General features: G+C 45.0%; 1 protein-coding gene across 1 annotated transcript in view; it reads right to left on the reverse strand.

Annotated features, from left to right (window-relative positions):
• CAPN13 (calpain 13) overlaps nt 1–13,663 on the reverse strand; it is a 139,137-nt gene that overhangs the window by 37,123 nt on the left and 88,351 nt on the right. Inside the window, 4 exon segments of the mRNA XM_023732400.1 lie at nt 4,531–4,586; nt 5,710–5,838; nt 8,864–8,939; nt 12,149–12,217. Coding sequence (XP_023588168.1) covers nt 4,531–4,586; nt 5,710–5,838; nt 8,864–8,939; nt 12,149–12,217 — 330 coding nt within the window.

Here is a 13,663-nt window from a genome sequence, read left to right on the forward strand (position 1 = left end):
AAAAAAAAAAAAAAAAAAAAAAAAACCAACCAAACAAACAAAAAACCCAGAGAATAACAAATGTTAAAGAGGTTGCAGGGAGATTGGAACTCTTATGCACTGCTGGTGGGAATGCAAAATGGCACAACCACTATAGAAAATGGTATGGCATTTCTCAAAAAGCTAGAAATAAGAATATCATGTGATTCAACAATCCCACTCCTAGGTATATACCCTAAAGAAATAAAGGCTGTGACATGAATAGACAATAGCAAAAAGGTGGAAGCAACCTAAGTGCCCATCAACAGATGAATGGATTAACAAACTGCGATACATACACACAATGGAATACTACTCAACGATTAAGAATGATGAATCTGCAAAACATCTCACAACACGGACGAATTTGGAGGACATTATGCGGTTCTCTGTAGGTACTCTGTCCTATAGGGTCACTATGAGTCAGAATCAACTCGATGGCAATGGGTATACTAACTGAAATAAGTCAATCACAAAAGGACAAATTTTGTATGAGATCTCTATTATAAAGTAACAACGCAAGGTTTACACACAGAAAAAAATAATTCTTTGATGGTTACCAGGAATGGGAGGGGGAGGGAGGAAAATATACCAAATAGATAGAAGACATGTGTTAATATTGCTGAAGGGAAAGACAATACACATATGGAAGAAGTCAGTACAACATGACCAAAGCAAGAGAGGACACTGAGAGCAATGCAGGAATAAAGGACAACTACAATAACTACTATAGAATAGACAATCTTGCAACAATAGTATTAACAAACAATAAGTTACAAATTGATACGTAGATATGCCAACAGATGTGGGAGCGTGTAAGGGAGCACACCCACCAGCTGATACGCGTTTGGTGGTGGAAATTTCTAAATATATGACTGTAGGTACTCCTCATATATTAATATAGACAGTAGAGCACACAAGTGGAACAATCAGTGAAACCTCTTAGACATGACTAAATACCTCGTGGGATGAAGTTCCCAGGCTAGAGGGCAAAGGATCATAGACTCGGTGGACATCTATGTCAGTTGGCACAACATGATTCCTAAAGACAATGTTTTGCATCCTACTTTGGTGAGTAGCATCTGGGGTCTTAAAAGCTTGCAAGTGACCATCTAAGATACAGCTATTGGTCTCTGCCAGTCTGGAGCAAAGGAGAGTGAAAAAAACAAAGACTCCAGGGAGCAATTAGTCCAAAGGACTGATGGACCACATAAGCCACAGCCTACCCAAACCAGAGACCAGAACTAGATGGGATTACAACAGAGGGTCCCGGACGGAGTGGTAGAAAACGAAGAACAAAAAATCAAATTCACAAAAAAGACCAGACTTACTGGTCTGACAGAGAGTGGAAGAACCCCTGGGACCATGGCCCTAAGACACCCTTCTGACTGGAACTGAAGTCATTCCCAGAGACCACCTTCCAGCCAAAGCATAGACAAGCCCATAAAATAAAAAAATAACACCCAAGAGGAACATGTTTCTTCAATCAATTATAAGAGATCAAAAGGGCAATATTTTCCCAAAAGCAAAGATGAGAAGGCAGGAAGGGGTAGAAAATCAGGACAAAAGGAAACGGGAAACCCAGGACAGAAATGGGGAGAGTATCGACACATTGTGGGGAATGAAGCTAAGGCCATCAAACACTTTATGTACAAACTATCGAATGGGAATCTAATTTGCTCCGTAAACTTTCACGTAATGCGCACATGTGTGCGTGCACGCACACACACACAAAGTGTTCTCAGGTTGCAGGGAATTGATTTGAGGATATATGAGTACACAAAGGAAAATCAGATAAGTTGCCAGTGAAGAGTCAGGGATAGAGATGATGACTGAGATATACAAGTAGAAGTAGTTTAGGGGAGAGTGGAAAGTGAGGACCTGGAGGCAGATAGCTCTTCTATGAAGTTTAGCTGTAAAGGGAGGAGAGAGATGGAGTTGCAGCTGGAAGGGAATATAAGATGGAGGAAATTTAAAAGATGGGCATGTTTAAATAGGGATTGGAAGAATCCAAAAGAAAGAGAGAAGTTTAATATTCAGAAGACAGAAAGTCTTTTAATCGGGCCCTTGAGAAGGTGGAAGGTAATGGATCTATAACGCCCACAGAGGAACATATCCTCTAGTGTAACTAGAGGAAACGGAGGAGATGGTGACAGATGAGAGTGGGTTTGTGGATTTGGAGGCAGAACCTTCTCTCTTTCCTGACTCCAATTCTGCAAAGCAAACCATGAGCCAATATTGAGCAGATAATGTTCTAATACAGTGATGGATGAAAGGAAGGAGGACAATCTTAGGAATGATGGTGGGCATTAATAAAGAGACCAAAACACCTAACCATGAATCTTATATTATACTTCCTTCTTATATAATCTTCAAATCAGGAAGGGCAAAAAAATTAAGAGGGAATTGGGACGCTATCCAGGAGAAAAGCTAGTGAAGAAGAATCCAGTTATTTCAAAAAGTTCAAGCCCTTAGGCCCTGCATGCTGAATTAGTTTAAAGATACAATTGAAGAATCATTCTTGGTATTGGAAATCATGCAGACTGTACTAAGTACCAGAAAACTAGAAACTATGACATGCCCTATTTCTTTAAAAAGAATGAAAGTTGACTTCAAAAAAATAGTTGAATCAAAGTAACTATTATCTCTGCAACGCTTATTGACTTGTGATCATTAGGAAGCAGCAAAAGTTCATCAGGAAATATTTATACCAAAATATTATTTCTTTATGAAGGTAGTGTTTGTCTCTTGATTTCAAAGTACATGATCAGGATATTAAGTAAATGCTGTTTACAAAAATAATGCAGAGAAATGGGTCCCAGAGGGTGCTGATCATAGGGCTACTGCATGGAGAGCTATACACTCCAAAGAGATATTGACATATAGAGAATATCCTAAAGAGATCCTAGATAAGAATTGACAGGGAAAACTGAAGAAGAAAGCTTTTGGGCAGTGGAGCAAAGTTCTCCTCAATATTTGAAAGCCTGACATGTCCAGTCTTTCTTTCTACAGTGCTCCAGAGAACAGAGCTAGAAGCAAGGAAGGAAAATTTAAGAGTACGTTATTACCTCCAGATAAAGAATGCCTAGCAAATGGATCACTCCAACAATGGGAAGCACAAATTATTGAGCTCCCCAGTCCTGGAGGAGTTCTAGCAGACTCTGTCAGGGCTTCTGCTACAGCTGCTGGGGTGTGGACTTTGTAATTCTAGGGTCTGTTCCATGAAAATAAACATGCAGAGAAAATATGAGAGGGGTGTTAACTTTTCAGCACACTTACGCTAGAGGTATAGACGCTAATGCCTCAAGATGTCCATGATTTGCCCAAAGCTGCATAGTGAAGTAGTGGTAAAGCCAGAGTCAGACTCAACTCTTCTCTCCCTAATGCCTGACCGTTTCTATGGCCCCACATATTAGCCTTTCTTGAGATGAATGGTCACGTTTTCTCTTTGCAACTTTCAGGCTACACCCTTCCATGAATGCCCACTGGTCCACGTGGCCTGGATGAAATCTGCAGCATTGGCCTTGATCCTCAGGGCCCTGAGCACCTGGGCCTTGGCCCACATGCATAAGGGCTCTGTAATCCCTGGAACACCATCTCCCAGCTCCCTGTGGGCAGTTCCTGGAGGAGAAGCAGAATTATGCTACTAGGAGAAAGTGATTCCAAAGCCATTTCTTACCTGCACTGTAGGGTCTGCTCTGCTTCTTGTCTCAGCTGTACATGACGAGGTTCGTCCACTGAGAAATAAGCATCATCAGTATGTTGTTGTTTTTAGTTGCTGTTGAGTCAATTCCAATCATGGTGACCCCATGAGTGCAGAGTAGAACCGCTCCATAGGATTTTCAAGGCTGTGACCATTTAGAAGTAGATTACCAGGCCTGTCTTCCAAGGCATCTCTGGGTGGGTTCAAACCCCAACCTTTCAGCTAGTAGTCGAGCACTTAACCATTTGTGCTACCCAAGGATACTTGTCATCATTATAACCAATGCATGTTAGGTTAATACAGAGCAGTGCTAATGGCACCTCCTCCCCCAGAATGCTCAGTCCGGTCTCATCACCCCTTTCCAGCCAGTTCCAACCCAAGAAGGAGGTCTCAGCTCCCCACCACAGCACCTCTTTTGCTACTCCCTGAATACTTGGCTAAAGAAAGGTAAGTATTTCTGACGTTAACCAGCTGACCAGGTCAGGAGGCTCTTTCCAAAACCCAGTGGGAGTAAGTTTAATTTACAGTGAGCTTACTGGGCTGTTCTTCAATTCCCTCTTGAGATTATGACTCCCACACTATCCTCTGCTTTATTAGCTATTGGAAAAAAATAAAACCTGTCTGCCAAGATCCTAAAGCAGACTTGGCAGCCAGCAATACACAAAGGCAATAATTGGAGGCAGGGGCCAGCAGCTTGGCTGGCCTTTGATGATGGCTCAGTATCCTCAGGGAGAAAAACACCCCCTGGAATCATGCTAGGAGAGGCGGCCTGGGGCTGTGCCCTGCCCTGGGAGAGGAAGGCAGCTCACCTCCATTTCTGTCAGGTAGAGTCCTTTCCCATCCTTGGAAAGTTTACGGAAAGCCTCTGAGGTAAAGAAGGAAAAAAAGGTTTCACTGACTGAGGAGAGGAATCAGGACAAGGGAGGCAGGCCTGGGCCCACACGAAGAGAAAAGCAAATGTGGCTATTCTGAGTAAATCACCCCCTCACTCTCCAATGACTCCGCTTGGCCTCCCCTCCGCTTTTCTTTCCAGCCAAGCTCCACCCATCCTTGCTTACCTCCTCAGAGCACCTCTCTGTGATTACTTGGGCCCATACGCCCCTCTTCCTCTTCTAGTTTCCTTACACTTTGACTCTCTCTACCCTCGGCCTGAGGGTTGGAGGGGGGTATAGCCTTCTCTAAATATTTCACATTCACAAGTTAGGGGACCTCCATTGTCCAACTGAGAGCTCTCTAGGGGCAAAGCTTGTGCCTCAGACTTCTCTTTTTCCCACCCAGGGCTCTAGTCTCTCCATCTCTATCGATTGTCTCATTTCATTGGTTTTCAGACTGTGTTCCGCAGAGCCATCGGGGTTTGCAGAGGAGCTCATGGCAGAGGGTGGTGCAAGGGTTAAGAGGTGGGATTCGGGGCTCCCAGCTCTACCTCAGCACAGCAGCTCCATTTTGAGCCATATCATGGTCTGGGGTTTCACATAAGATTTAATTTCAAACAAAGGGTTATGTAGCTAAAAAGTGTCAAAGCCTCTGGCCTACATAGTTGGATTTCTAGAGCTGTGGCAAAGGGCTCCTGCCCATCTATTCACTTGTCTGTGAAATTCCTTCGCCAGAGACCAAAATCTTCCATTGTGGGATTACAGAGTAGGTTTAAACTATAAACACAGCTGGGAAAGGAAACACAGTGATTTAAAGTAACCCTTTTCCTGAGAGAGGGGCTGGATAGTGTGATGAAGAATAGAGAGAAGGAGACGTCCTGGGGAGAAAGGGTGCAGAAGGGCAGCTGGAGATATGAGCCTCCTGCTTTATTTTATGCTACAGTTGGTGCTGTCCTTCTCTAGGAGCAAAGGTCCTCACGCAGGACTCCCAGCGCACCTACTACTGAGGCCTCGCCCAGGCTTGGAGCAGCAGTGTGCTCACGGTCCCCCCTGTGTCCTTTGGTCATTGCGAAGGTTTTCAGGATGTCGGCATTCTCCTCCCCAGGTGACACTTACTTGCCATGGCTTCAAGTCATATCAGGAGGCAGACCAGGCTTGGGAAGCTGACCCTGCCAGCACTGTCGCTGTACCGGAGGTTCATGAGATCCATCAGCTCTCTGCTGACGGAGATCCCAGCAAGGAAATCTGAGGACACAGGGCGAGTTAGTGAGCAGGAGGAGGCAGGGTGGGATGTAGTCCTCTGCCTCACAAGGTTTGAGAGACCTGTTCAGAAGACCTAGTGGGCTTCCCACCACGATTTCCGACTGAGCCTGTCTTGGCGGCCAGCCCACCCAAGATGCTCTGGTCTTTTCTTTCTTGCTGGCTGCTAGACTCCAGGAAAACTGCTCCGATGTCCAGTCACAGACCAACTTAAGACACTCAAGACACAAGCTGTTTTTCTGGAGACACTCAGCCTTCACAATCATCTGATCATTCCCATGTGGGATGGGAGCTGCCAGGACACCTGGAATTTCCTTCCAGTCCTACCTCTGTCAGATCGCTCTCAGCTGGTGACCTTGTAAACAATCTTGCTTCCTTCCCCCATGACTGTGTGTGGGTTTATGTGTGGACACTGCCTGTGTGGGTAGGTGAGGTCTCTGGAAGAGATGGGTCAGTCTTTAAGGTTGGTCATCCAGGGAAGAGGATGCTCCTCAGAGAAGAGACCAGAACTCAGAAGGTCGCCTCACGTGCACAGGAGACAGGTGCCTTACCCTCTTTGGGCTTTGTCATCTTGCATGTCTAGTTATGAGCTCCAGGGAAGCACACAGGGGCCACTCCAGACTGCCAAAGGATCGGGACTACAAGCTCTCTTGAGTGAGTGGAACCTTGCAAGCCAAACCATCAATAAAGGGGGAAAGCCCAGTGGCCTGAGGGTTCCATGTGACCTGAAACCATTAGATTTCTCCTGAAGAATTAAGAAAACATGAATTCAAATGGTATTGAAAGAAGGAGGAAGAAGTTTGATCTGCACTGGCGAAAAAGAAGGCTGCAGAAATTGACAGAATACCAATTGAGATGTTTCGACAAATAAATGCAGTGCTGTAGGTGATCACTCATCTATGCCAAGAAATTTGGAAGACAGCTACCTGGCCAACCAATTGGAAGAGATCCATATTTGTGCCCATCCCGAGGAAGGTGATCCAACTGAATGTGGAAATTATCAAACAATATCATTAACATCACACACAAGTAAAATTTTGCTAAAGATAATTCAAATGCGGACCAGAAGAACTAGATGGTGCCCGGTTACCACCAGTGACCGCCCTGACAGGGAACACAACAGAGTGTTCCTGATGGAGCAGGAGAAAAGTGGGGTACAGAAAATTCTAGTAAGAAGACCAGACTTAATGGTCTGACTGAGACTGGAGGAACCCTGGAAAGCATGGCCCCTGGATTCTCTATCAGCCCAGAACTAAAACAATTTCCGAGGCCAACTCTTCAGACAGGGATTGGACTGGACCGTGGGACATAAAGTGATACTCGTGAGGAGTGTGCTTCTTAGCTCAAGTAGATACAAGAGACTAAACGGGCAGTTTCTGTCTGGAGGTGAGATGGGAAGGCAGAGAGGGTTAGGAGCTGGTTGAATGGACATGGGGAATCAGGGATGGAAAGGAGGAGTGTGCTGTCACAGTATGGGGAAAGCAATTAGGTCACATAACAATGTATGTATAAATTTTTGTATGGGAGACTAACTTGAAATGTAAACTTCATTCAAACGACAACAATTAAAAAAAAAAAAAAGATAATTCAAATATGTTTGCAGCAGTGCATGGACAGGGAACTGCCAGAAATTCAAGCTGGATTAGGAAGACGACATGGAACAAGGGATATCATTACTGATGCCAGATGGATCTTGGTTGAAAGGAGAGCATACCAGAAAGATATTTACCTGTGTTTTATTGACTATGCAAAGGCATTCAACTGTGTGGATCATAACACATTGTGGATAACATTGTGAAGAATGGGAATTCCAGAACACTTAATTGTGCTCATGAGGAACCTGTACACAGATCAAGAGGCAGTCATTTGAACAGGACAAGGGGATATTGAGTGGTTTAAAATCAGGAAAAGTGTGCGTCAGGGTTGTATCCTTTCACCGTACTTATTCAATCTGTATGCTGAGCAAATAATCTAAGAAGCGGGACTATATGAAGAAGAATGTGGCATCAGGATTGGAGGAAAACTCATCAACAGCCTGAGATATGCAGGTGATACAACCTTGTTTGCTGGAAGTGAAGAGGACTTGAAGCACTTACTGATGAAGATCAAAGACTATAGCCCTCGGTATGGATTACACCTCAACATAAAGAAAACAAAAATCCTCACAACTGGACCAATAAGCAACATCATGATATACGGAGAAAGTATTGAAGTTGTCAAGGAAGTCATTTCACTTGAATCCACAATCAACACCCCTGGAAGCAGCAGTCAAGAAATCAAACAACACATTGCTTTAGGCAAATCTGTTGCGAAAGACCTCTTTAAAAAGCAAAGATGTCACCTTGAGGACTAAGGTGTGCCTGATCCAAGCCATGGTATTTTCAGTCACCTCATATGCATGTGAAAGCTGCACAATGAATAAGGAAGACAGAAGAAGAATCAAGGCCTCTGAATTATGGTGTTGGCAAAGAATGTTAAATATACCATGGACAGAACAAACAAATAACTTACAGACCCTAAGGTATTATTATCATTAACCCAGGACTGAAACCTCTCTTTCTACTTGAAGCAGACAGATGCCGTTTGATTTAATTTAGCCCCCAAACCTCCTGTAAAGAGAAAGCATCAGTCTGCTAGTAGGTATTTAACCCAGATGGGCCCAGATGCTGAGATGGATTCATATCTAAGGTGAGCTTCATTTCTGGTAGTTTATCAGTCATGGGGGGCTGTTTTCTCACAATTAGAGCTGGGCCAAGGAGAAAAGGCAATTAGGAAACGACTGGCACACAAGAACTCAGGCGGGGGAGGATGGTGTGTGCCCAGAGCCGTGGAGACCCACAGAGGTCAATGTAACCCAGGGGAGGACATGGACACGGATGCTGCTGCTCTTCTCTCTCCTGACTGACCAGCATTGCTGCACCAGCCTTGCCTACAGCATGCCAGGGGGATGGGGGCAACACACACACACTCCACAGCCCCCAATCCCCACAGCTCAAAGGCCCCCTTTTACCTGCATTCTCTATGGCCTTCCACAGATCTGAGCTTAGGAGAACCCCAGAGCTCTTCTGAGTGTTCTGGAAAACATCCTGATGTGGGAAAAGATGCAAGAAGCCTGTGTGAGTCCCTTGCCCACCTGAAGCCAGGGAGGTCCTGGAAGTCCCTTTTCCATCCCTGGAGGTTACTTCATTAGAATGTGGGTGAGACCCCGCTCAGAGGTAGTCAGGGCAGCAGAGCTGAGGAGTGGGGAAGGCAGGTGTGGGTTATACCCGCTAGAGTCAAACATCCTGGCCGCCAGCCTGTGGGGCTGTGGCTTCCTCTCCCCAGGCCTGTGGCTTCCCCACCCTTCTCTCCTCTCCTCATCTCCACCCCCTAGACTGGGCACCTTGAATTTGACACATAGGGCACCTTGCTGCTTTTGAGGGAGGTACAGAGCTCTCTAGAGGAGAATTTGTAAACGGTAGCAGTTAAGAGCACAGACTTTACCATCAAACTGCTTGGGTTTAAATCCTATTTGATTATTTACCAGCCATGTAACATTGGGCAAGATACTAAGTCTCTAGGCCCAGTTTCCCCAACTGCAGCTTAGGGCTAATTACAGTGCCTGCCTCAGAGGTCTGTCGGGAGGATTAAGTAACAGTTTATAAAGTGCTTAGGAAAGTGCTCTGCACAGAACTGCATCATGGATCCAAGCCCAGCTGCAAGATATAGTAACAGTAACACCCCGCTCCTGTACAAAGCAGCTGTCACATTTATAGGGGATTTTTCCACCTCTAACTAATTCTTACTGTAGTCCTGATCATCATCCCTACTTCACAGATGAGGAAACTGGTGCTATGGTAGGTGAATACCGAGCCTTGGATTATACACATAAGTGTCGTAGGCTGGACTGAACTCCCAGAAAAAACGGTTGCTGTCAAGTTGACTCTGAGTCATGGAGACCCCATGTGTGTCAGAGTAGAACTGTGCTCCACAGGATTTTCAATGGCCGATTTTTCGGAAGTAGATCGCCAGGTCTTTCTTCCAAGGCACCACTGGGTGGACTCAAACCTCCAGCCTTTTGGTTCATTTGTACCACTCAGGGACTTGGACTGAACTCAGGACTCCTAAATTTGGTCTACCCATAGCTATCCCATAGGAGCTGATCTAAGGCATAATACCTCACAAGCAGGTGTGTGACCAAGGCTGACTGTGGGAGACAATTACTGTGAAATGGCAGTTTGAGGACTTTTCCTAGCTTATTTGGCTCTTGGTGGGTGTCCTGGATTGAACTGAGTCCCGCCCAAAATATGTGTCAAGTTGGTTAGGCCATGATTCCCAGTATTGTGTGGTTGTCCTTCTTTTTGTGATGGTAATTTTCCCATGTGTTGTAAGTCCTAATCTTTGCTTGTGGTTAATGAGGCAAGGTTAGATTATGTTAAAGAGGATTAGGGTGGGATGTAACACCCTTACTAAGGTCACATCCCTGATCCAGTGTAAAAGGAGTTTCCCTGGAGTGTGGCCTGCACCACCTTTTTTCTTACAAAAGATGAAAGGGAAGGAGCAGAGAGTTGGGGACCACGTACTACCAAGAAAGCAGCACAGGTAGCAGAGTGTGTCCTTTGGACCCTGGGTCCCTGCACCTGAGAAGCTCCTTGACCAGGGGAAGATTGATGACAAGGACCTTCTTCCAGAGCTGACAGAGAGAGAAAGCCTTCCCCTGGAGCTGATGCCCTGAATTTGGACTTGTAGCCTACTAGACTGCGAGAGAATAAATTTCTCTTTGTAAGAGCCATCCACTTGTGGTATTTCTGTTATAGCAGCATCAGATAACCGAGACAATGGATATAAAGAAAGACCTGGAGTGTTTTCAAAGAGGTATTCACTCATTCATTCAGTAATTCATTTGTTTGTTCTTTTACTCAGTATTTGTGAGCTAGACCCTATGGAAGGCATTGAGGAAAGATGATGAATACAATGGAGGACCCTGCAATCTAATGGAAGGTGGACAGGTCAGCCATCACAGGGTGGGGCAGTGAACTTAGTGACCCAAGTCAGAGAGTAGGTAATACATCCTGGCATTTTATTCAGTCTTTAAAAACGATGTAGAAATAGTGACATAGCTAGATATTTGACATATTGGTAAGTTATTTTTTTAAAAACAGGTTATGCTTTTTTTAAATATGTGTATGTGTGTATGAACCTGCTTGTGCACATGCACATATTATAGGACAAATTCTGAAGAATATTCACTTGGTGTTAATAGTATTTTTTAGTTAGCAAGATCATGTTTTCTTTCTTAATTTTTTTTTGTTGCCTATTTTTATTTTCTATTTTCCACTATGAACAGGCAGATGTTATTTACAATTACAAAAAATAAGACAACCCAGTGTGGAATGCCTGACAGATGTGGGTTCACATGTTAGGAACCAGAGGGGAGGGAACTGACTGGGTCCTGGGGGTGAGCTGGACCCTCGGGGGAGGCTGGGTCTCAGAGTAGGTGGCCACTGACACGTCTTAGAATGGGGGAAAGGAGAGGTGAAGGGCAGGCCAGAAGGAACAATGGCATGCACTTAGTGACAATAGTGGGGGCCTTGTGGCTGCGGTCTGAAGGAGCAAGTGGGATGAGAGAAAGAGCTTCTCCTAGACTTCAACTTGGAGGGGCCCGTGTGCCACTCTGAGAAGTTTAGACTCTTTTGAGATCAATGGGGAGCCACTGAGGCCACAGATCACATCTGTGTGCTTGACAGATGGTTCTGGCAGATGGATTGGAAGGGGGAAGAGACCAGCTAGCAGATAGGGGGATGTTGCAATGGACCGTGGGAGAAACAAGGAGGGGAATGCTAGCTGGCAGTTTTAGCTACAGTCCACAGTGACTTCTTTCTCCTCCAAACTCCTAAAGCATTCCTCTCCTGCCACTTAATCGGGCATCGCCCTGTGCTTCCTAGTGTTGCATGCATGCCTTTCCTAACAAAATGTGGGCTCTCCTTGAGGGTAGGCATGAGGTGTCCTCTTCTTTCATGCCCCTCAACTCTGGGTGCAAGATTGGGAACACAATAAGTGGTGCAAATGGCTAATGCACTCAGCTACTAACCAAAAGGTTGGAAGTTTGAGTCCCCCCAGAGGCACCTTGAAACAAGGGCCTGGAGATCTACTTCCTAAAAACCAGTCACTGAAAACCCTATGGAGCACAGTTCTACTCTGACACACATGAGGTCGCCATGAGTCAGAGTCAACTCTACTGCAACTGGTTTCGTTCTGCAAATATTTACTAAACTGGTCTGAACAAGAGTTAGCCTAAAAAGAACATGTCACATACCTGGCAGTTGACAAGGCGCTTCCAAAGCCTTTTAAATTCCTCTTGGTCGAGTCGTCCATTCACTTTCAGCTGAATAGAGTGTTAAGAGTAAACCAGTCCAGCATGCAGCAAGGGGGCAGGCTGGTCCTGCCAGCGGAGTGGGAACAATTTCATCCATCAACTAGTAATGCCAGCTGGCTCCCAGCTGCCTCTGGAGGGACCTGGCTTTGATTTATTTTACAAAGAAAAATGGACAATTGGAAGGAGAAGGAAGCCCTGAGAAAGGGGGGCAAATATCACTTGCAGCTGGGGGAGGTGGGTGGACCCAACACACAGCCATCGACAGCTGGAGTGGGTCCCTGGCAGAGGAGAGTGGGCAGGAGCATGGGGAGCTCACTGAAGCTCCTGAAGCTGCAAAGACAGGCGTTTGCTGAGTTTGTGCTGTGTGCACGTGGATGGAATGCTTCCATCAGAGCTAGCCCTGGTTGCTCCATGCAGTGGGTTCAGTGATAACAATGCAAGGAAAGTAATCACCTCTGAGGAACTGGAAGGGGCGCTGGTGGTCAAGTAGGAGGAGGATAGAACAGACATGCTTTGCAGGGGTCTGGCAAACACAACCACCCCTAAGCCTACCTTCCCCAGGCTGGGGGACTGCCTTGGGCCATTTTTATTTCTCTACAGGGATGGGCAGTGTCTTTGAATGATTCAAACTACAGCCAGCAGAGATAGGGCTGATTTAGATTCCATCAAGAAGCCGTCTTGCTCTACAACGGCCAGCATCACTTCTCCAGTCAAGTTTTGTAGTGGCAAAGATGCCAGGTGGACTCCTATTTAACATTGTGCTGGAAGTCCTAGCTACAGCAATAAGGCAATAAAAAGAAAAAGGGCATCCAAACTGGTAATGAAGAAGTTAAACTGTCCCTGTTTGTGGATGATATGATACTATACATAGAAAACCCTAAAGACTCCCAGGAAAACTACTGGAACTAATAGAAAAAATCAGCAGGATACAAGATAAACATACAAAAATCAGTTGGATTCCTATACACCAATAAAGAGAACAATGAAAAGGAAATCAGGAAAACAATACCATTTATAATAGACCCTAAAAAAATAAAATACTCAGGAATAAATCTAACCAGGGATATAAAAGACCTATACAGAGAAAACTATAAAACACTACTGCAAGAAACCCAAAGGGATCTACATAAATGGAAAAACATACCATGCTCATGGATAGGTAGACTCAGCATTGTGAAAATGACAATTCTACCCGAAGCAATTTACAAATACAATACAATCCTGATCCAAATACCAACAACATTCTTTAAAGAGATGGAAAAACTAATCATTAACTTTCTATGGAAAGAGAAGAAGCCCTGGATAAGTAAAGTCCTATTGAAGAAGAATAAAGTAGGAGGACTCACACTACCTGACCTCAGAATCTACTATACAGCTACAGTAGTCAAAACAGCCTGGTACTGGTACAACGACAGATACATTGACCAACGGAACAGAATTGAGAACCCAGATGTA

This window comes from Trichechus manatus, unplaced genomic scaffold (genome assembly GCF_000243295.1).
Source record: "Trichechus manatus latirostris isolate Lorelei unplaced genomic scaffold, TriManLat1.0 scaffold00052, whole genome shotgun sequence".
In the NCBI taxonomy this organism is placed as follows: Eukaryota; Metazoa; Chordata; class Mammalia; order Sirenia; family Trichechidae; genus Trichechus; species Trichechus manatus.